At 48.1% G+C, this 24,201-nt stretch overlaps 1 protein-coding gene across 2 annotated transcripts; it reads right to left on the reverse strand.

Moving 5' to 3' along the window:
- LOC144726242 (kinesin-like protein KIF3B) lies at positions 1-23,846 on the reverse strand. Of its 2 annotated transcripts, none has more exons than XM_078604780.1 (11): positions 23,634-23,846; positions 18,596-19,535; positions 17,339-18,190; positions 12,189-12,380; positions 10,600-10,701; positions 9,505-9,627; positions 8,766-8,884; positions 7,113-7,229; positions 6,379-6,484; positions 5,329-5,552; positions 1-4,579 (listed from the first exon to the last, which is right to left on the reverse strand). In XM_078604780.1, exons 2-11 carry the CDS (start codon positions 19,007-19,009, stop codon positions 4,489-4,491), a joined length of 2,340 nt encoding a protein of 779 aa, XP_078460906.1. In that variant the 5' UTR covers positions 19,010-19,535; positions 23,634-23,846; the 3' UTR covers positions 1-4,488. The 2 variants fall into 2 exon arrangements, with proteins under 2 accessions (XP_078460906.1, XP_078460907.1); XM_078604781.1 differs by lacking the exon at positions 23,634-23,846 and adding an exon at positions 19,979-21,686.
- Between the last annotated feature and the right edge of the window lie 355 nt (positions 23,847-24,201).

A 24,201-nucleotide genomic window follows, 5' to 3' on the forward strand; every position in this document is an offset into this window, starting at 1 on the left:
TTAAGGCAAAACAAAAACATCCGTTTATTTGCCAATTAATAGATCAGTAGCAGCGTGCATTTCCCAAACGTGAATCTACAAAAATATATATACGTCAATCCGGAATCTGTCACAAACATGCTGACGCACATTACAAAAATCAACAGAAAACACTCTCAATAAATATAACCGGCTCTAAATTAATCGATTAAAACTGTATTTTTGTTACTTTAACCATTAATAACAACCCAATTTCTTACACGACTCCTCACGACACCAACGCAAGTGTATTCATTTTATTTTATAATAAATATTTAGGTGGAAACAGAGGGTACGAAATTCCAAGAACAAATCTGCTAGTGGTGTTAACAGTTTATAAAGTGTTAGCCCTGCAATGGCTTGCCTGCTCACACGACTGCTGGCAGAAAGGGCATCCATTTGTATATTTATGGCCACAAATGTTACCCTTATAACGTTTGTAAAGTAAGCCGTGTTGAAGTAAAGGTTAATGACGCCTTACGCAATGTATGTTATGTACGGTGACCTTCTTTCGCACCGTACGTATATAACAGCATTACAAACCAATCCACTGCGTATGATTAATATATATTTGCACGTGTATTACACCGAATCAAATAAGCTAAGCCTTACTTGACTAAAGTTGGATAAGAGGCGACATTAAATCGTAAACTGGTCGCCATAACAGCAGTGGTGTATAATCTTTAGTGTTATTTAATATAGTGCGTTCTCTTAAGATTTTTTGAGTTATGTAACTGTACATTAAGCGGAATTGGCAGACAATGCACGAGCCAAACTAAGGCAGCCTTTTATAAAAGGAGGGTTCTGTGTCGATTGACACAAGGGTTCTTTATCAGCCGAGACAAGAGTTCTGTATCGGATGAGATGAAGGTTTTGTATCGGATGATATAGGTGCTATACCGTACGGGTAAATTACTCTGTTATCATAAATTGGATTCTCAGCTACATAAATCTAAGGGATAATTGTTTTGGTAAACCTAACCTGTCCAATCATTATAGCTCATTTAACTTCAGATATATATTTTTTCCTACCAATTACATCCCAATCGCGCTGTCGACAGTTGAGGTATGTGGCAAACACCCCCCCCCACCCCATTCTGGCGACTCCTACAGGTGGCAGAATCTTCGTGTCATCACCTAAGGCAGTGTTCTTCATTGCAAAACCCGCGGGCCACCGGCTGCCTCAGGTGGCCTTTAGTGCAGCCCCTGACGTGCGCCCCCACCTCCCCCCCCCCGACAAATACACACATTTGAAAACACCCCTTACAGGTGTTGTGGTGGCCCTCAGACTTATCTCGTCGGCGAAATTGCCCCCCGTCCCCACCCCGAAGATTAGTGAAGAACACTGCCACTAAGGGAATGGGCCCCGAAAGTTGACACTACCAAGCCACTTCAAAAGGCGTCACATCGCGCAGAAGCCTCTCTTATCCAACACACTAGTCGGCGCACCTTCACGATCTGTAAACAGCGCATCACCGTGTGTCACTCGTCCCATATATTTGCACATTTCAGCCCTCAATGATCAGCTGGACTTAATTAAGTGGAAAGCTGTGTGCACGCGTACGGTAAAGGAGCAGCAGTATAATTGCTTTGCTCATGCCACTGCTGGCGGATGGGCCTCCACGAGAGGGCTAGAGCCCCCCCCTCCCCCCAGTGGGTAATTGGCCTACTCTTCCATGCTACATTTGCATGACAGTTTATTTTTGTGGAATAATTAGTCGAGAGCCCCAGTCTTGCTCTGCACAAACGTAGGCTTGATCTCAAACCAAGGATCTTAGCGTTGCTCGCTCAGTGCACTGAGATGGTCATTATAAGCCCTGTGAACCATCCAGTCAGCTCGCTAAGATGGGATTACGAGTTGCTACTACTGGCGCCGCGTAATAGATTGTGAGGACTGAACTGTCTGTGCCAGTAACGCAAAAATTTAGCAAGCTGTACCACTACTAACTGGCAGCGGCTAAATCGATGATCTCTTAACAATGCAGCAGCTAAGTCCTTTGCCTGTTTTTGTTAAGAGATGCACGAAGACATTAACAATCACTGCTAATGGGGGGGGGGCAAAGATTTGTGACAATTTTGGTACCAGTAAAACCTAGCGTGACACAGGCCTTTACCACGAAACAGGAATTACAAAACATTTGCGACTTTTGTCGACCTGAATATGAAGAACATTTTCCCCGTGCCACTTTAGAGCAGCCAGCAAAATCGGATGGTAGCCAGTTGGGTTAGAGGATCACTCGACGGTACTCGTAAGGAATTCTGGGATAGCTGTTCAAGAGGGCGGCAGCAGTAGGGAATTCCAGGACTGCTACATCGGTAGGCTTTTGCAATTGTGCTGCACAGTTTTCCGGAGCGATTTTGGGCCGCAACATCATACGTTGTCTGGCACGACCTCCGACGTTCCCCTCCACGTGCTGCGAGCTTCCTCGGGAACTGAATTCAGCTAATTGCTTCGAGCTTCGTCAGCAAGATCCCTTCCTTCTTGGTTCTTTCGGTAAAGTCACGTAGAAGGAAAGTAATAAAAATAAAACATAAGAAAATAATATAATTACTTTTTATTATTTTATTATTTTCCTTCTACGTGACTTTACCGAAAGAACCAAGATGAATCCCTGCAGTCACGAAAGCTTTAAGTCGAAATTTAAGATCCCTTCCGTTTAGGCACCGAATCGAGTTCCTGCAGAAGCTCCCAGCACATGGAGTGAACCGTTGGACGTTACGCTGAACAACGGCGCGGGAACAACCTGAAAACGCATCGGAGAGCTATCGCTCTGGAGCTGCTGCAAAGCAGGGCAGCAGCAGTGCTGGTGAGGGAAAAGTAGTACCGGTATAAAAACGGAGCACTGTTTAAGTTTCAGAAGGCCCGCGACTGCTCCTCGGTGTATTATTACCGCGCGACTGAAATAGTTGATAACCACAGCGCGACGGCTGCCATGAAAAGGAATTTCAAAAGACCCTGTGACGTCGTTACTCGCACGCGCGCAGACCAGCGCACGCCAGTGTCATTCGAAAAATTACTATCCAACGTACAAAAGGAAGTACACGCTGTTGTCCCTGACGTCCAGTTATTGCAAAAGATGACTGATGTTAAGGGCACTCCGCTTGCCTAATTAAAAAAGACGATTACTTAAAATGAGGGATGTACTGTAAAAAATGGAAAATTGATAAACCACTTGGAGATATTTATGATGGCAACCCATGCTGGCTTCTTTGGAACACTTTACAATCCACTTTCGATCGTTTTTGTTGTATGCTCTCCTCACGATGAACGTAATCATCCACTCACTCAAATCCGCTCATCTACTCTCTGAACAATGATATTCGAGTGGGTTATCAAGTCTTTCCAGGACCATCCCACAAATGATAGTGGACATCACGGAATGGACAAAAGTGTTTCCAAAGACTTAAAAGGACAAATTCTCAGATTTCCGGCTAAGATTAGGCTACGGTAGGGGTAGGCGTGTTTGTGAGTACAACGGTTTGGGAAGTCTCGTGTCTACCATCAGAAATATTTACAAATTTTAACCCCTCGAGGCATGGGCTGGGCGGGTGTACGTGAAACGCTAAATCTGATTGAGGGTTTTCTTTTTTGTGTGTATGTGTGTGCAGTCATTGGGGACTGGGTTGAGTCAGACTCGTTAACGCTCGAGGAGCGTTCTGCAATCATGGGTGGCCGAGAAACCCAGATTTGAACTCGCAATGTCAGTGGTGGGTCCACTCAATGGCTCCGACATGGCCATTTTTGTATTGTTGGTTGTTCAAAGTTCTTGCCCCATGCCCCTACTGGACATCTGTGAAAAAGAGCTTCATAGCTCATCGAATTCCTCCAGTATAAATATTCTGATTCTGATGAATCCCGTGAGAAACACACACACACACCCAAGATCTCAATGGTGCCAGCTCAATGGGGTGTTGTAACAATTCACCCCCACCCCCCCCATGTAAATTCCGCTAAGTGTCACAATTCAGGATCACAAATTCAACCTGACAATCAATTATTTTTCTTTTAACACTGTGGTGCATTGCATCACCCCTAGTGGTTGCAGGGGGTCATGCGAACCCATTACATTACAACGCATAAGCACTCAAGTACAATCGATTCTTGAACACGCGATTCTACGTATGTTCTGTATCTCGAGCTTGATAATCGAAATGTGACCGTTACGGACCAAAATCACTCACCCCCTGACAGAGATGCATCCCAGGATCTCTCAGCATTGCCGGCTCAGTTACCACTGCGCCCCCCCCCCCCCCCCGACAAAGCCATTATGGACCAACTGAGCCACTCGCGCAGCCACCTGACAACTTTTTCACGGTTCACGTTTTTAATCAGAAGCGTGAAAGCAAAGTTAAAAGTAAAGGCGACCCTCGGCTGCGCGGGCGGAGACACGTTAGGTCGACAAGAGTCCGTCAAATTTCTATTCTCTCCCTGCCTGTGCTTGACCCCATAACTTGACCGCACGCACACCCTTATTTGGGCACGAGCCCCCGGGGTTGTGGGTAAAGCTGCGAGGGGGGAGGATGGCCGCTCGGAGACGGAGATTTCTTCGCCGTTTTGGGCCTAAAAAAAACACAAAAGCGAAGAAAAATGTAAGAAAAAACGATGACAGCCGTAAGAGATGATGAATGCCTCGTTGTGCGTGAGCGTGAGCCAGCGACTGATGGCCAGGTTGTAGTTTGCAGTAAAAAAACGGAGAAGTAGCCGTCGTTGATGAGGAGAGGCGTGCGCGCGTTTTGTTAAGCGAATCGTTGACGCGGCGTTTTGAACTGGAATTTGGACGGTTGATTGGTTTTAGTTGTACGATTGACCAGAAGTAGCAAATGTTCACCGAAATAAGACTAGAATACGACTAATGAGACGAGGTTTCTGTATGGGATGAAGTGAGGGTCAATCGGGGATGAGATAAGGGTTCTATAGCCGATGACACGGGGGTTCTGTATCTGATCGGTCTTTGTAGCAGCTTGTGCAGGGCATCTATTATATATCTTATGCAAGGTGACTCATTTATCTTATACAGGGTTGTCATATCCATCTCATGCATCTCAATCAGAGCCTCATATCCATCTCATGCAAGGCGTCTCAATCAGAGCATTATATCCATCTCATGCAGGGTGTCTGAATTAGAGCGCCAATCTATCTCATCATGCGGGACGTCTCAATCCGAGCGTCACATCTTTCCCACGCAGGCCGTCTCAATCCGAGCCTCACATCTTTCTCATAATGCAGGGTGTCCCAATCAGATCCTCGCATCATTCTCACACAGGACGTCCAATTCATCTCATGCTGGGCACGCCGGCCCGGTGCCTCACCTCGCCCGGTCCCTCCTGCGCAAGGAAGCGCTGCCGCTGGTGCCCGTGGCGGCACCGGCGAGGTCGGCGAGGCCGTACGAGGCGCCGGCGTCCACGTGGATGTCGGCCTCCTGCAGCAGAGCGGCGTCCAGCGCGGCTTGCACGCTTGCCGCCACGGCCGGGCCCTCGTAGTCGCGCGTCGTGCGGTGAGGGGGGTCCAGCTCCAGCGACGCCACGTTCACCGCCTGCGGTGGGCAACGGCAGCGCAGCGAGGGGGGGGGGGGTGAAGGGGGACGGGCGGCGGTGGTGACACGGCCGGGCGACAGCAAACCGCATGACAAGAACCGTTTTTTTATTTGGTAATAACAAAAACTTGATATTTTAAGAGCCGCAATGCATGCGAATAAGAGACGGTGGTCCTTAATAAATAACGTCATGAAGCAGTCTTTCAAGAGCCCAACGGCCACCCTGGTTTATTCCTTGTAAAGTATTACACTACGCGCCGTCTCTGCTGAGGATGTCAAAGATCTCGTAACATAATTTTCGCTAAAAGAGTGTGGGCCGTGTGTGGTGGCGTCACGGTTCACATTTTGCCTAACTTCACCGACAGCGATATTGTCAGACTAATGTCCACTTGCAGGACAGTGCTGATTATTTAGCACTGCTGGCTGCTGTGTTGCCAGCTCTGTAATGTCAGCCGGCCTACACGTTACACACAGACAACCAAACAAAGAAAAATATCACCTGTATAGCCTGAACAGATTGTAGGGGCAAGTGCTGTAGTAAGCACCTATGAAGGGCGACACGGCACACGATGGGGTGGGTGGCCAGCACCACACCATGCCGCTTTTGTCTCCCTAGTGGCGATGTTTACACACCGCACCAGGTACTCATTTGAGGCCGAGTTGACCTAGAGGTGGCCCAGAACCAGTTCAGATAATCGTCACCGGTGTTGGCCGTGAGCGGGAATCAAACTCGGGTAGCAGGGTTCGTAGTGCAGTGCACGAATCCACTACGCTACCGCTCCCCACACAGACACATCAGACACATACACACGGTTGCCATAGATACCCGGTAACGAGGGTTTGGAACGATGACTGATGAGTCCAGGGCATGCTGGGAAATGGGTCTCTTATATCCGACGGCTGACGCAGGCCGCTGCATCATCTGCTGCTCCCTGTATGCATATCATCAACATCACCACCATCAACACCACCATCACCACTATTACCACATTTATGTCAATAACACCACTACCATTACCACTATGATCACATTACCATCAACACCACCACCATCATCACTATTAGCATATCGCCGTCAATATCACCACCATCAACATTGCTATCATCACTACCATTAACTCCACCGTAACAACTACCACCACATTGCCATCACTGTGTTTGTGTAGGCCTTAAGAGGACCGTGCATGCGAGTGTCTGCCATACGCGTATAAGACAAACGTGTGTCTATGTGCATGCACGTGTGTATGTGTGGCGCAGTGGTTTTTATGCTGCACTACAAACCAGGCAACCCGAGTTCAATTCTTGCTAACGGTCACCAACAACAGTGACGATTATCTAAACAGGTTCTGAGTCTCACCTTAGGTCGACTCAAACGAGTCCTGGGTGCAATAGGTAAACATCGCCACTACGGAGACAAAGGCGTGCGTGGTACTGGCCACCCACCCTCACGTGCCGGCACGCGAGGGTGCTCGCTAACAGCACTTGCCCCTACATTATGTTAAGGCTATACGGGGGGAATCTTTGTCTTTGTGTGCGTGGCTTCCTGTGCGCGTGTCTCACCCCTGCGAGCGAATCAGCGGCTGCAGTTTCCACTGCTCTTCATCCTCATCGAAGAAAACCCTCTTCATCAGTTTCGTCTTCTCCTCGGGGGGGATGAAGTTCTCGATGATGAGACACCTGAGGCACGGCAGAAAACTCGGTCACGTAACGATTCACAGAGGCGACACCTGTGTCACGCAGCAACAAGAGACTGGGCTCGATCCCTGACTCGGGCTACTCATCAAAAGTTCGGAAGTTAATTTTCCGAGTAAAGCCCATTCAGCTAAGAAGCTCTTTGCAAGTCTGCCGCAGTGGCAAGATGTTAACTACCTTGCCTGGTATGCAGGAGGTTGTGGGTTCGACCCCGATCATAACTCCTGTATAGTTGCAATTTGCATGTTCTTCCCGTGGTCACGTGGATTTTTCTCCGGGTCCTCCAGTTTTATCCTCCATATTTAGCATCAACATGCGTTTTCAGTATTTGGCTGCTAGTTTCTCCCTTTTATAGCTTTAAAACACACACACACACACAATGTAATTGGTGTTGGCCAAAACTTCCCAATGCTGAAAGGTTACCTGCAATTTGGATCGCACACACTGCAATATTCCCTGGGTCCCCCCACTGCGAAAACTTGGTAGGACCCTCTGGAGACTCAGTGAGGCTTTCTTTGGTAAACAAGCAAAATGTTAATCATCATAAAACAAATACCCCTCCTCGAACGATTGAATTGATTCCCCTTCTCTCCTCTTACTACAATTGTAATGAATACATTTCGTATATGCACATAGTATAGCCTGCCAGGAGGGGGCGATACTGCCATCTGTTTTTTTCACAATAAAGTCGTAAGTAAAACCATCAGCCATGAAGCCCTCCCCAACAACACCGTCACCTCCCACAATCATGCGATGCAACAATCTATCCGGCAGCTGCATACGGACTTATTTCATCACTCCATCTCCTTGGTGGATGTCCTCTTGAACGTATTTAATTCCTTGGCTGCCAATGTTATTATTCTTGACCATCATCCATCATCTCACGAATATAGTTTTAAAGGAATATTCAAGTAATCTCCTGCTCATATGAGCATCGAGCGGTGAAAATTCCACACTCTGATGGCAGGGGCGAGTCTATCCAAGGAACAACCAATATTGACTTCCCCACAAAGTGGTATTCATTTTATCATCGCTGGAGGGACCCTGGAGGGATAATGGCTCTACCGCCGAGACAGTAATAAGACGTACAGATCTGAACATTGAACTCTGAAAACGGGGAAGGGAAGCAGATGATGCAGCACAGACACAGTGATGGTGAGATGGATCTCATGGATCACAAGAATTGATCACGTGAGATCTCGCCACTGGTGGCAAGACGCTAACTGCCTCGCCTGGTATGCAGGAGGTGGTGGGATCCATCCCGACACCTGACGCCTGTATATTTGGAATTTGCGTGTCTCTCTCCCCATGGTCGTGCGAATTTTTCTCCGGATCCTCCAATTTTTCCCTCCACATTTAGAAACATGCATGTAGAGTTTTTGGCTGCAATACATACCCACATGATAAGCTATGATTTGTGGCCAGGTCGCTTCTGAAAAAGTGCAATATAGCTCAGTGGGCCTTACCAGGTAAAATTGTTTAAAATAGCTTAATAGGTGAAGAGATGATGATGAGACCCACTTGAGCTTAAGTTCCCGTGTGAACTCGTTCTGAGACTGCTCTTGCTCCTGCCGCTCCTTGCTGTGCTCATCCTGCAGGTCGGTGATCTCCGACTTAATGGCCTGCAGCTTCGCAAACAGCTGGGAAGAGAAGAAGGGGGGGGTGGCAATGATACTGACGATCCCCAACAAGTGTGAGGCCTGCGTGACGGCAGCGTACGGAGTGGCAGAGTTAACCATGGTGTCCTGAGGAGCTCTAATTCAAGGTGAAACCTTCACTGACTCGCTTTGGCTATACTGCACAGGTGATAATGCGGACAGAAAGAATCACGTTCAGATTTGTCATGTGAAAAGGCAGGGATATCCATTCCTATGCTGATTAATTCTAATCAAGTTGAGACTTGTATGAGTTGTTGCATTTAAACTGTGTCGACGATTGCAAACACAGGCGCAACCTGTACAGATTTTTTTTTTGCATGAAGTAGCACTGCTATTCACCCTCTGCTGAAATTTTACATTTTGATTGAAATCGAATTTCTTTACAACAGCTTTTTCTGTCGTTTGTTGTCCTTGCTCCGCACCTCCGATTACTACAGTTGGCTACATACGGTGCATATGAATTTTAACATACCTATATGCATACCGGCGATCGTAAATAAAGGTAGAACGTGTACCGATTTGTCTTGTCAAGTGGCAGGGCCCATGCTGTGCTGATAATATCTAATCAAGGCGAACGCTGTACAGAATTGTGATGTTGGAACCTTTTTTAACTTCTTGGTCTTCATCTCGACCTCCTGCTGCAGGGTGGTAAACGTCTCCCGGAGCTCCAGCGTCTCCTCGTCACGCGCCTCCATCTTCTGCTGGATTTCCCGCTCGCGCCGAGACTGAGCGACACAAGGTAGCACAGCCATACAGCCACCGTCACACTACGCGCCGTGGTGACCTGTCGCGTGTGAAGCAACACATGCGGCAACACAGCAGTATGCTGTAACCGTGTAATGTAACAAAGCAGCTGTGAACCTGTATGGCAATGCAACGATGCTGTCACACTAACATAAATGTTACTTGCTTAGCAATTTAACACAATTGTCACGTGACTATTTCCCCTGCTCCCCCGCCTCGCAATACGATGGATTGCCACAATTCCACGGTCATGTTTTTGATTAAAGAATTTATTTCTGAACAATGTCGTGAATCCTGCAACTGCAACTGCAGGATTCACGTGAACAATTTACGTGGCACAATAGAAATTAAAAAATTATAATATCAAAATGATCATCACATCCACAATAATGTGGATGTATGGGTGTAAAAAATTAGCATGCGTTGGCAGTGGTTTCATCATCATTGACGCCATCTGTATGCGGACAGCACACGCAGTTTTCCAGGGCTGGTCTGGTCGGAGCACAGCTGTTGCTCAGCATCATCACCACAGGTTGCCTGTGAGTTCCAATTATTATAAACTAAAACTAAACTATCTTTAAATTACCAGGTAAGGCCCACTGAGCTATATAGCTCTTTTTCGGAAGCGACCTGGCTACAAAGGAGAGCTCAACAAAGCGGCTTGTCACGCGGAAATTTATAGTAGCCAAAAACGTGGAGAGATAAACCGGAAGACCCGGAGAAAAATCCACGTGACCACAGGGAGATCATACAAACTCCAAATATACAGCAGGCGACAGGGGTCGGATCGAACCGACGACTTCCTGCATATCAGGCGAGGGAGTTAATATCTCGCCACCGCGTCGCCCCTGCATGACCCATCATCACCCCGAGACTGGGAAACCCAAGGTGGGCTTTGCTGCCACCTCAAACTGGAGCTACGAACTGCCACTGGACACGAGCGCAGCACCCACCTGCTCAGCTATCTCCTGCCTGCGCTGTTCCAAAACCTTCTGCTGCTCATTTGTCCGGTCCACAATGTTCTTCCCACCGACCAGCAGCTTACTCTCCATCGCCTGTGCTCACACACACACACAGATCCCTCGTTTAAACATAAAGGCCATAACGCACATCAGCTTCCTCTTGGTTCTTTCGGTAAAGTCACGTAGAAGGGAAATAATAAAATAATAAAAATAAAACATAATAAAATACAATAATTCTCACGACGTTTCAGTCACAACACAAGCAGCCGTCCTCAGGTGAAGAACAGGTCTGTCGGAAAGACAAGATAGTTTAGTTTTAGTTTATAGCTGTCTTCCCGACAGACCTGTTCTTCACCTGAGGACGGCTGCTTGCGTTGTGGCCGAAACATCGTGAGAATGATTTAATGTTTTCTTTTTATTATTTTATTATTTCCCTTCTACGTGACTTTACCGAAAGAACCAAGAAGATGAATCCCTGCAGTCACGAAAGCTTTAAATCGAAAGCACATCAGCTTATACACAGACTCGTACACAAACGGGCACTCGCATACACACGGAGACATAACCAGACACACGTGAGACACGTGTGCATCATGTGACCAGCACCATTATGAAGCCACTCCCTTGAGAGATTTTGAGACAGACAGCCAAACCCAGGGCTTGAACCCAGGACTCCCAGCAGTGCCGGCCCAGTGCTCCGACAACCATCATCACTTAATATTTATAAACGTACTACTCATTCAGTATATCCAAAGGCGTCCTGTGGCAGGGCACAGCCTCCGGTGGCAGCTGTCCCTAAAAGGCACAAGGTTTACGCAGCACAGACCAGTAAGTATCCGTCTGCCAACAGGGGGCAGTGTTGCTAGGCGGCTTGCCCAATTAAGTACAGGTAGTCCCCGACTAACGATGGAGATGCGTTACGACGACCTCATAGTAAGTCGAAAATATCGTAAGTCGAAAATGGCCTAGCCTACCCAGGAGTGATAATTTAGCAAAACAGAGCAATTTATAGTACCGTACTGTATAAACTATATACTGTATGTATTTATTAATTACAATACTGTATTTCGCAGTAAAATATAAAGTAAAAAACAAGGTGAATTCTTAGCCTACCTATATGAACTGCAATTTCATGGAAAGTTTTTTCAAGAAACAATCCTATCTGCTATAAAAACTTTTAACGTGCATTGAATACCGAAACAACTTAACTCCATCGACCGCTGGTGAGAGTGAGAGGCATCACCACACAAGGCGGGAGATGCGTACAGTACATCCCGGCAGCGTCCCAACGTACAGTATCGTACCTCGTACGCTGCTGCGTTTGCCTGCCGCGCGAAATGTAAAATATTTTACAATTTTGTCATCGCTATCGCCATCGTAAGATCGAAATATCGTAAGTCGGACCATCGTAAGTCGGGGACTACCTGTAATGAACTACCATTCATCTCACACCTACACCTGAGTGCAGCACCGGGCTGAGAGACAGTGAATGCACCCAGCAGTGGATATACAATGGCTTGAAGGTAATGATGATGATTACGATGATGATGACGATGATGACATCGACGAAGACGAGACACCTTGATCTTAGTGGCGAGCGAGTCCCGCGCATCCTGCTGGTGCTTGAGGTCGTCCATCTTGAGCTCGGTGTCGCGGATGAGTCGTTCGCGCTCCCCGGCCAGCAAGCTCTGGTCGTCCAGGATGCTCTGCCTCTCACGCTCCAGCTGCTGGCGGCGTTCCACCAGGCGCTGCTCCTCGTCCTGCTCGCTCACCTGCACGCGATAGCGAGCGGCGCTTGGGTTAGGCACGGGGGTCAGCGAGAATGGATGTGGCGCTTGAGGACGCCAAACGCTTGCTTAACGCGTGGCGATAACCACATTGTAGCGTTTTCGCTACAATGTGGTTCTTCCATGGTTAGAATTTTATTGAAGACTATCAGAAAGTACCCGGCTTTGCCCGGGGGGGGGAAATATATATATTTCAAAACTTGTCTTCTCTTAAAAAACACGTTCCTTCGGAGTGGGCAGGTAGGAACTTGGTTGGACAGCGCATTCGTGCGATCCGTGTCACGCGGCGCAAGCTGCGTGGGGCGGCGCGTCACGTGGTGCTGAGCCCGCCCGAAGCGCTCTATGAAATACAAATCGAGGGCGTGGCTATGCACGACAGACAGACAAATAATCCCTGGTGGGTAGTGTGGAACTGTTGTTCCTACCTGTAACATAACATATACATACACAAATACTCAGCTATAATGAAAGCCCGGCGTTCCGTTTGTCCATTTGTCCGCCAACAAAATTATAAGAGCCTGTCAAAAGTCCTGAATCAAAAAGTTATAGAAAGTGGGGGTAAAACTTTGATCTAAAAGGTTTCCAAATGTTTTTGACCCCCCCCCACCCAATTTTTATTTTATTTTGCAGGCATATATACCTACACACCCTACATCAAAAATAAGTAGTATCTACGGACTCCACAGTACTATATAATGACTATAGTAGTATTTACTGACTCTATAGTAGTATCTACTAACTATAGTAAGAACTACTGACTCTATAGTAGTATCTACTGCATCTATAGTAGTATTTATTGACTCTATAGTAGTGGAGTGACATGCCGGGATGTCACTGCATAATGCTGGCCCGAGAGAGGCACGGCGTGCGATGTATTGTATTGTCATCGCGGACACCACTTACATGTGGGTGCAGTACCGGCCCTAGAGGGGCTCGGTGAGCGCTGATCGATAAGCGCTGGATGGCACCACGCTCATTGTGCAGTGCCGACCCATACAGGATATGGTGTGGGAGTGCCAGCCAGAGAAATAGGGTTACTAAAGGCCATGGCACTCTGGTTGACCCCAGAGGACACGTGACCAGTAAAGTCTACACAGGAGCCCCAAGTGGGGGCTAGGGGTGGTCACGTGTCGGAGTCGAGATCCTGCTGGAGGATTCTAGAAGGTGGGCGTGGCCAAGGGCGGAGCCAGCCACGCCGCAGAGGATATAAGCCGGGTCCCCCAGAGGGACCGGCGCTGTTATTCATCCTGAAGAATCTACGTTCTACAAGAGTCTCCAACAAGTGGACCTGGGCCCAAGCTGTGGTCCGGTCCGTTGTAGCTAGTTATGGTGTAATTAGCGTAGTTAGCCTGGTGGTCACGACCATGGGTTGTTGTCCTGTTAAGGGGCAGTTACCCCGTGTGGTGGTGTTAATAAATGTGTTGCCTCCAAAGAGTACGTCTGCGACTCAGTTGAACTCACAACAGTAGTATCTACGGACTATAGTAGTAACTGCACACATTGGGGTGAGTGGGGAGAAGAGGACATCACGCTGCTCAGGATTTACCTCAGCGTATTCTTCTGCAGCAGTAACTATGTTTTTTTTTATTTTTGTAATTTTTAACGCCAAGGAAAACCTCCCTCCCATCTCCACTAAGCAAGCTTGTTTGCGTTGCTAGGGGCAACCGCGAGTTGGCACATGCGCAGATGCGTGCTTTGGCCGCCAAAGTTATCATTATGATCAGCGTACATTGTTACAAAGTGTGATTTTTCTTAGTTTAGATTGGACCAAGGGCAAAAACAAATAACGAGTTTTCTTGGGGGGGGGGGGGGGGGCTCAGTTTGTTGTATCTGTGTACTCTGTTAAAAAGTAAACCCAACAGTTTGTCAGTTAAAAGCGTTACAAGGAAAGGCGTCCACACACAGACAGGCAAAACGTTACTTTTATAGGTAAGAAACACTTTTTCCTGTTAAACACTGCGGTGCACTGCAGTGCCTTCAGTGGGGATTTGTGATCTCCGTGTGTATTTGTGGGTTTTGGACAAACATCTCAACATATGAGCCATCTGAGCAAGAGTTGAGACTTGAGGATAAATCTTCTTGGTTCTTTCGGTAAAGTCACGTAGAAGGGAAGTAATAAAATAATAAAAATAAAACATAATAAAACAATTCTCACGACGTTTCGGCCACAACGCAAGCAGCCGTCCTCAGGCGAAGAATGAGAACATTATCAAGCTAGGAGCTTATATAGGTGTAGCGAGGAGGAGCGCCTTAACAAAAGAATGTGCATATGAAGAGGAATTTAGCATACCAATGGGCAATGAGTAGGAGGTGGGCGGAGGGGTTTCAAAGTCCCATTATGCCCATGCATTATGCAGGATCAACAGCACCACGGGGGGGGGCGCAAGGAACAGCGTTAATAAAGGAAAGGAATGTTAATGATATGTAGCTGCATTTACCAAACAACCACGTAGAAAACCAAAGTAAAAACTACATAAAAAACTAAAATATAAACTGATACTTACTATACTCTACAATAAGCTGAGTTACTAACAACAAATAATAAATTACAATTCTACGTCGTAAGAAGTATATAATATACTTCCATCTAAACTTTATTCTCTTAGCATATACAGTACTATATACTGCCATAGATAAACCCAACATTAAATTCATCAAGGACTAAATGCTGGGGTACCCCCCCTGGTGAGACACTGCTTAACCAATACATACTTCACCTGGAATGGAACCTTCTACAAGCAAATTGAGGGCACCCCAATGGGCTCCCCCCTATCTCCGGTTGTAGCCAACATCTTCATGGAAAAATTTGAGACGGACGCCATCCAGACTGCCACTCTACGCCCGACCTTATGGAAGAGGTACGTAGACGATACTTTTGTCATCTGGCCACATGGCCGGCCTGCTCTAGACCAATTTCTCGGCCACATCAATTCCATACACCCAGCCATCAGATTCACCATGGAAGTCGAAAATGATGGCAAGCTACCCTTTTTGGATGTCCTAATCAAAAGGAGACCTGATGGTTCAATGAGCCACTCTGTCTACAGGAAAGCCACCCACACGGATGCTTATCTAAAACCGGATTCCCACCACCATCCATCCCAGAAGAATTCCCTCATCAAGACTCTATATCATAGAGCCCAATGCATCTCCGACCATGAACACATTTCCAGTGAACTCAAACACGTACGCCAAGCTCTTAAGGCTAATGGTTACTCCGACTACACAATCCGCAAAGCCATCACTCCAACCATCAAGAAAGATCCTGTTGAGGAGCCTTTCAAGACCATCACCTTACCCTACATTGCTGGGGTCACAAAAAAGATCTCCAAAATCCTGATTAAACACAAGATCCAGGTCCGATTCAACACAGTACATAAAATCCGTGATCTGGTACCGTCTGTAAAAGATGTTTCAAGTTCAAGTTCATTTCAAGTTCATTTATTAGGTATAGCCCTGTGAGCCATTCCAGACATACAGTACCCTGGCGTCTACAAACTAAGTTGCCTCTGTGGTAGCAGTTACATTGGGGAAACCAAACGACACGTCTCAGACCGCATTCGTGAACATAAAGCTGATCTAAAACACGGTAGGACAAACACCTCAGCCGTGGCAGACCACTGTTACAACTCAGTGGGCTCACATGACATTGACTTCTCCAAGACGGAGGTTCTCTGCAAGCCATCTGGCTATCATGAGAGATTCGTTCATGAGGCGATCCACATATACAAACACAGAGACAATTTTAACCGAGAAGATGGATTCAGGCTTAGCAATCATTGGAAGGACGTAATAAACCATTTCGATACACATTAGGGTGAGTTGAATAATACATAGTGTTATATTAAAATGTATAAAGTATAGGGTGGTTTACAGCAATACAGTATATAATTTAATGTTGGGTTTATCTATGGCAGTATATAGTACTGTATATGCTAAGAGAATAAAGTTTAGATGGAAGTATATTATATACTTCTTACGACGTAGAATTGTAATTTATTATTTGTTGTTAGTAACTCAGCTTATTGTAGAGTATAGTAAGTATCAGTTTATATTTTAGTTTTTTATGTAGTTTTTACTTTGGTTTTCTACGTGGTTGTTTGGTAAATGCAGCTACATATCATTAACATTCCTTTCCTTTATTAACGCTGTTCCTTGCGCCCCCCCCGTGGTGCTGTTGATCCTGCATAATGCATGGGCATAATGGGACTTTGAAACCCCTCCGCCCACCTCCTACTCATTGCCCATTGGTATGCTAAATTCCTCTTCATATGCACATTCTTTTGTTAAGGCGCTCCTCCTCGCTACACCTATATAAGCTCCTAGCTTGATAATGTTCTCATTCTTCGCCTGAGGACGGCTGCTTGCGTTGTGGCCGAAACGTCGTGAGAATTGTTTTATTATGTTTTATTTTTATTATTTTATTACTTCCCTTCTACGTGACTTTACCGAAAGAACCAAGAAGATGAATCCCTGCAGTCACGAAAGCTTTAAATCGAAACTTGAGGATAAGTATAACTTTATACTGGGCTCGTCGTGATATACATCATAATTAACAATATAGAGCCCTTCGTCAATATATCGCACTGGATAGAGGCCTTATCGATCGTGGGGATTGTTTAACCATACTTCACCATGTTGGATGGTGCAGGTTGGTGGCCAGGAATCAAACTGAGGTGACCATATATGTAGCGCAGTCCACTAACTGCTGTGCCACCGTTCCACCCTGTGTGTGGATAAGCATGAATAAATATGAAGCACCGCTGAGGAAGTACGGGATTTTCTGCAGGCCAATTCAGGGGGCACGGATAAAAGAAAGATATAAGGATGAGAACAAACTTTTACTTTAAATGTTTTCACAAAAGCGCCACCTTGAACAAACGTCCACCACCTCAAGCGGAAAGCGACAGCAAAACACGCGCACCGCAAGCCACCGGCCTCACCTCCGCCACCTCGTCATCATCATCATCCTCCTCGCCATCATCGGGCCCTTCCCCGGGTCTCTTCCTCCCTCCCCTCCTCTTCTTCTTTCCGCCGCCGCCACCACCACCCACGCCGACTCCTCCACCTCCTCCTCCTCCTCCTCCGACGCCCCCCCGCTTCTCTAGCTGCTCCTTGAGTCTCGCGATCTCCTCCTGGAACTCGCGCAGCAGCGCGTCCTTGGGGTCCTCGTTGACGCGTGGGCGGTTGCGAATGTTCTTGGCGCGGTTGGCGTAGCGCAGCGTGGTGAGCGACTCATCGTAGTTGTACGACGCGGGCCCCACGTTGGCCACCATGACGGTGCGCGCGTTCCCGCCGAGCGAGTCCTGCAGGAGGCGCGTGAGCTTCGAGTCGCGGTACGGCACGTGAGTGCTCTTGCCGTCCACCAGCGCCGAGATGACGTTGCCCAACGCCGACAGCGACAGGTTGATCTTGGTCGCCTCCTTGAGCCGCTCGCCCTGCGCCCCCGTCTTCGCCTGCCGTTCGCTGCCGGCCAGGTCGACGAGGTTCAGCTTTCCGACGCGGATGTGGCTCTCGCCGTCGGCGCCCAGCTCGCTGCACTCCACCGTGATGACAAAGATGGCGTGCGAGCGCGAGCTGTGCTCGTTCATGTTGGTGGCGCCCACCGAGCGGTTCTGGTTGCCGATGCCCATCACGTGCTCAATCTCCCGCGCGCTCTTCGTCACGAAGGACGACAGGTCCTTGACGTGGATGCCCGTGTCGGGGCGCTCGCGCAGCTCCAGCCGCCGTGACTGGTCGCGGGAGAGTAGGTCGCGGATCTCCTCCTGGTAGATCTCCAGGTAGGAGGCGCGCACCTGTCGGGGGAGCATGGGGAGGTGCCAGTGCGGGTGGGGCTAAGTATCATACACTCTCAGACTGGTAGGCTGACGCACAGACAGGTTAACAGAGCCATGATGACTGACAAGCTTAGATAAAGATTGGTTGCCCGAAACGTTGGCATAGATACAACTTTTTTCACCACCTCCAGGGAAACAATCAAAACCTTTTCAACCACTTTCCATCTGCCACCACCATCACTACCTCCATCACCCTCCCTTCTACAAATACTGCCCTCCCTCTCGGCACCGCCATCACCACCTATCCCCCTCCACCACCATCACCACAACAACCACCACGTTCCCTCTCCCACCGCCACCACCACCACCTTTCCTCTCACCACCACCGCCGCCGTAGTTACTGGCGCCCCCTCTCTCACGTACCAGGTACTGTTGGTTCTGCGAGCGGGAGATGTGTGTGAAGATGTGCTCGAAGGAGTTGGGGATGACGCCTCGGCGCTCTGGGTCAGAGCGCACGCCCTCCATCGTATAAGTCTTGCCGGTGCCCGTCTGCCCGTACGCGAAGATGGTGCCATTGAACCCGCACAGCACCGAGTCGACGAGTGGCCGGAAGCTCTCCTCATAGATGTCCAGCTGCTTGGCATCGCCGCCGTACACCGCGTCGAACGTGAACGTGCGCACTGGGTCGGCGTTGGCACGCGGGTTGCGGATCGCCACCTGCCCGGCGCGCACGTCGATGGTGATGACGCTCTCGTACGATGCCGCCGACTCGCGCGGGTTCATCGGGCGGCACCGCACCACCACGCGCACCGTCTCGGCGCTCTTGGCGCGAGACATGGCCGCCGGGTAGTGTGGAGAGGGAAGAGGGTCGGAGTGGGAGGTGGCAAGGGAGAAGATAGATCACAGTGGTGGTGGTGCTGCTGCTGGTAGAGGATGGTGATACTGAGGTGAGAGACAGAAGTTGGTCGAAGTGATGGAGGGGGTGGTACCGGAAGGCAGTTGAGGTGGTAGTGGTGGAAAAGAGAGGTGGAGAAAGGAAGGAGAATGGATGTATTGGGAAAAGCAAGGACAGGGGATGTGGTTGTGGTGAGAGAGGAAATGCAATTGTGGTGGTGGTAGCAGTGGTGGAGAGAAAGGTCACTTGAGGTGAGGTGATGGGAAATTCTCGTGGGCGAGGAAAGGTGGTGGTCGTTGTGGTGTTATGCTGGTGGTTGTGACAGAGTTAAGGGATTGAGGCAGTGGTGGTTGTAAAGACTGGGCAGTAGTGGCGGTAGTGATAAAGGTCAAGAAAGAGTGGCGGTGGTGGGGTCGGTTGAGGCCACGCTGCTAGAGGCCTGACGATGGCAGGGTGAGCAACTCCAGTCTGCAAAAGAAAGTACGACACTTATTAGAAATTATGAGTGGAATAAATCGACCTTCAACTGTACATTAACAATACACGCCTGACATCATCTCCACTGTACATGAGTGACATCATCTTCAAAGCTGACCACACCCACTGACTATCGGCTGATCGGATAAAAAATATTTTTAAAAATTAAGTGCAGAGACACACGGAGGTCTGTTTATTTCTCGAATAATGGGTGCTGTATGAACAGTTGGTCTCTGCAATACTCAATGCAATACAACTTGGATTTGTACAGCATCTAAATGCAACTGCATTTCAAGATAATGTACAGACAGAGTGGGCATATTTATTTTACAGAGGCAGTCGTAGGAAAGCATTTTTTTTTATGCCTTGGCTTAACCAGGCAATCAAGAGTACTGAGTTCCAGGCAATAAAAGAAGCAGATGATATTGATCGACCTTCCACTGAGTGAATGTTGAGAGGTTTCAAAGCCTTGGTTGCTGGAACGGAGAGTGCACAGAGGAGAGTAGAGCGTTTAATGTTTCTATGTAAATTAAAAATACGCACGATATTAATGAAAACACGCATATACAAATTCATAACATATTCAACGATACATATGCATATTTATCAATCACAAGGCATCAACAATACACATCCTGTCTGTGAAAAATATGACTCACCCCGTAAAAGGAACGTGGAATTTCCATAATTGTCTTGGGACACTCCCAACCCTGCTAGGATGCGAGGTGGAGTGGAGGTGGCAGTATTATCCCGGAGTGAGTGTGGGTTTTCAACAGATTCTACAGTTTCCTTGCACCTGCAGCAAAACTCTGGATTTATTTTAAATAGCTATTGGCCAAACATCTCAATGTATTGTAAACGTTGCGGCTTGGCTCTCCAACACACCGATGTGCTGTACTCGTGACGAATTGGCACGTTCTGTTTACGCGACAACCCTTACTAGTTGGCTGCGTCGGGCGGTGGCGGGTTTACCGACACATGTATATATTTACGCGATCTAACCCAAAAAAAACTTCCATTTTGGATCTCAATGTATGTATGTTGAACTTCTTTCGCACCTTACGTAGCCAACCATACTAACGCAGACAAAAAAAAATTAATCAGGCGCCACCAATTCCACGTTCATGTATGGACGTACACTTTAATTATTTTGCGAGTACTGTACATTATTTAAGTCTAGTTCAAACACCAACGCACGTATTTAAATTCAACACCCGTAAGAGGTGGTGGCTCAGAGGTCAAGGCAGTGGGACCTTAACGTCAAACAACTACGCCCGCTCTCCTGCGGACTGAACTGCACTGTATTTGTCGCGATAATCCCGAAGCTATCGTGTGGCTCGCAAACTTAAAACTTGGGACGTATAATTTACACGCACTGTAGCTGCCATATGCTAGAAGAAGTCGGAAGCGCCGAGCCGCCCATGGTTTAAACGGAGTTGTTAAGGAATATCTGTCAACCCATACGGTTTCTTGTACCGGGAACTTAAGTTTTCAGATCCATACGGCGTACAGCCCGTTTCAATCCGGGCAAAAAAAAAGTTGTGTATTTGTTTGTGTTTGTCCCTTGTGATGGGACTTTGTAGGATGAACGATGACATTTATAAGGGCACGGGCTGACCAATAAGGTCTGAATCGGTCTGCAATAAGGTAGGGCACTGATAAGGGGCTGACAGTATGTTAAGGTGTAATAAGTGAACCCATGATCTCAACTCCGATCACGAAATGACAAACACAAAACCCCCATGATATTAAATGTGTTTTTTTTTCCTTCATATATTATCCTGGATAGTGCATTACATTATTACACTGCCACCGTATATAAATCACACATCATATCCCCTGTCGATGGGCGTAGCTGTCAGTGACCGTCAGAATGTCTCTCGCCAAGTCAGCATGCGTGAGTGTCGCGCGTCTCGACTGCATTGAGTCACCCCCAATGACGCCCTTGCATTAGCTAATAACCGTGGATGTTAGCGATTAAAAGCGCGTCGAATACAGCGTATGAATCATTCAGGATTCACACACCCATCGTCCCCATCGACCGTTAGAGTCAGAATCTTTATTTATCCTGGTGAGCTACTAAGCTCTTCTTCTTGGTTCTTTTGGTAAAGTCACGTAGAATGGAAATAATAAAATAAGAAAAAATAAAACATCATAAAATAATTCTCACGACGTTTCGGCCACAACGCAAGCAGCCGTCCTCAGGTGAAGAACAGGTCTGTCGATAAGACAGAGTCTGAACAGAGTCTGAACTCTGTCTTATCGACAGACATGTTCTTCACCTGAGGACGGCTGCTTGCGTTGTGGCCGAAACGTCGTGAGAATGATTTTATTATGTTTTATTTTTATTATTTTATTATTTCCATTCTACGTGACTTTACCGAAAGAACCAAGAAGATGAATCCCTGCAGTCACGAAAGCTTTAAATCGATACTAAGCTCTTGTTCACCAGGCGTCCAGTGAGGGGAGAGGCCTTCTGGGTTGACGCTTGTGGGCGATGTTCAGAACACAAACGCGGCAGGCAATCGAGAGTTAGGCTGTCAGTACAGACAAACTTGACAGAAGATAACTGCACCGAGATTCTGTCGTACAGCACGTGGGACGGAGACGGGCGGTGGGGGAAACTGTGGAGGCGAGCGAGCGAGAGACACAGCCCCGAGACGAAGTTCCAACTAAAGCAAAACCGATGCTTCAATCGATTCGTAAATCAAGTCACGAATGACATCGCGACATTAATTTGCATTCACAATGCGCTTAATGACGACGAGATATAGACCAATGCTAAATTAGACCGGTGCAAGCAATACGATGCGACTACTCCACCTTCAAATAAAGAAAAACTTAACCACCAACACATGACTAAAACCAAGCTTAAAACGTCTCTTACATGCGTTCATTCGAGTCTCATCTGCAACCCCAATCGCTTTCGCGTCCTCCCAATTCGATAAGTAGCAGCAATTCGATAAGTATCGGCTCGATTGAAACGAAGACCTCATTTTACTTGAACGCATTGCGAAAATCACAGCCAGCCACCCCCTCAACTCCTCCCTTTGTCAACCCACCGCTTAACGGAGGGGCTTCGCCCACGCCCTTAGCCGCTCGTGGGTCGGTTAATATTTAACATTTAACCATACTTCACCACGTTGGTCACCGCTGTGTTGGTATGCAGAGAGTGCCGATGGGGGAGGGGGGGGCCTAAGACCGGTGCGAGACACCACTGGCCACAGATGCCACCACTGGCCACAGATGTCACGACTGGCCACAGATGTCACCACTGGCCACAGATGTCACCACTGGCCACAGATGCCACCACTGGCCACATATGTCACCACTGGCCACAGATGTCGTCACCACTGGCCATAGATGTCACCACTGGCCACAGATGTCACGACTGGCCACAGATGTCGTCACCACTGGCCACAGATGTCACGACTGGCCACAGATGTCACCACTGGCCACAGATGTCGTCACCACTGGCCATAGATGTCACCACTGGCCACATATGTCACCACTGGCCACAGATGTCGTCACCACTGGCCACAGATGTCACGACTGGCCACAGATGTCACAACTGGCCACAGATGTCACGACTGGCCACAGATGTCACGACTGGCCACAGATGTCACAACTGGCCACAGATGTCACGACTGGCCACAGATGTCACGACTGGCCACAGATGTCACAACTGGCCACAGATGTCACGACTGGCCACAGATGTCACGACTGGCCATAGATGTCACCACTGGCCACAGATGTCACGACTGGCCACAGATGTCACGACTGGCCACAGATGTCACAACTGGCCACAGATGTCACCACTGGCCACAGATTTCACGACTGGCCACAGATGACACCACTGGCCACAGATGTCACCACTGGCCACAGATGTGACAACTGGCACGCGAATGCAATTGAAGGGAGACGGCTTCAGGAGTCCATAGCGCAATGCGCTAACCGCGACGCCCACCCCTCGATAGCAATACAAATAAATACGTGATAACAATAATCATTTGCTCAATAAACAGAACGTTTTTAGACGAACAAACATTGTCGTCGCTAAGACTCGCATAGGCCGGGTGCAGGCCTCACCTGTAACGCGGTGCAGATATCTCCCGTTCAGCCGTCGAGAGCTCTTGACGGCGCACGCTTGGTCCCTCTTCGTCGTCTTTTGATACACACGAGCATTAATATCACATTTTGATTCCCGTATTTGTTTCTAATCATAAAAATATATTTGCACGAACATCACCAACGCGTCGGTAAGACTAGCGGCCCGCCCTGTACTCGCTCCGCCATGGTAGCTAAATCCATAGAGCGCATGCGCTCGACCCGACGCTCCGAACCAATGGGCGAGCGGCTTCGCCCGACCACGTGCGCGCGCGCGACCAATGGAGCGCGGTGTAGGGCGAGTCGGCCCTCGCCTATCCGCGGTGGGAATTGTAGACGGGGCGGGCATGGTTGCTAGGGCGCGTTACCCGGGCAACGCGAGGCGGCCATAGTTACGCATTTAGCTTCCCAAAGAAATCATTCCTAACTATGCAACGAATATTATTGTTTTATTAATGAGACCTTGACAAACCATCCAGCGTGGTGCATTCGCTTGCTTACAGCAGCAGATAATGTTGACCGGGATATCCGGATTATAAGACGCGCGTCC

Source organism: Lampetra planeri, chromosome 23 (genome assembly GCF_965212315.1).
Source record: "Lampetra planeri chromosome 23, kcLamPlan1.2.h2, whole genome shotgun sequence".
NCBI classification, from domain to species: Eukaryota; Metazoa; Chordata; class Hyperoartia; order Petromyzontiformes; family Petromyzontidae; genus Lampetra; species Lampetra planeri.

Bases quoted from the DNA above. Each gene is read 5' to 3' on its own strand.
- LOC144726242 (XM_078604780.1), bottom strand. From the start codon at position 19,009: ATGTCTCGCGCCAAGAGCGCCGAGACGGTGCGCGTGGTGGTGCGGTGC. The intron at 8,885-9,504 runs GTTCCAACATCA...TTCTCTTCCCAG, and splicing joins AGACCAAGAAGTTAAAAAAG to CTGTTTGCGAAGCTGCAGGC. The intron at 7,230-8,765 runs GTGGGTCTCATC...GCCGTGCCTCAG, and splicing joins ACACGGGAACTTAAGCTCAA to GTGTCTCATCATCGAGAACT.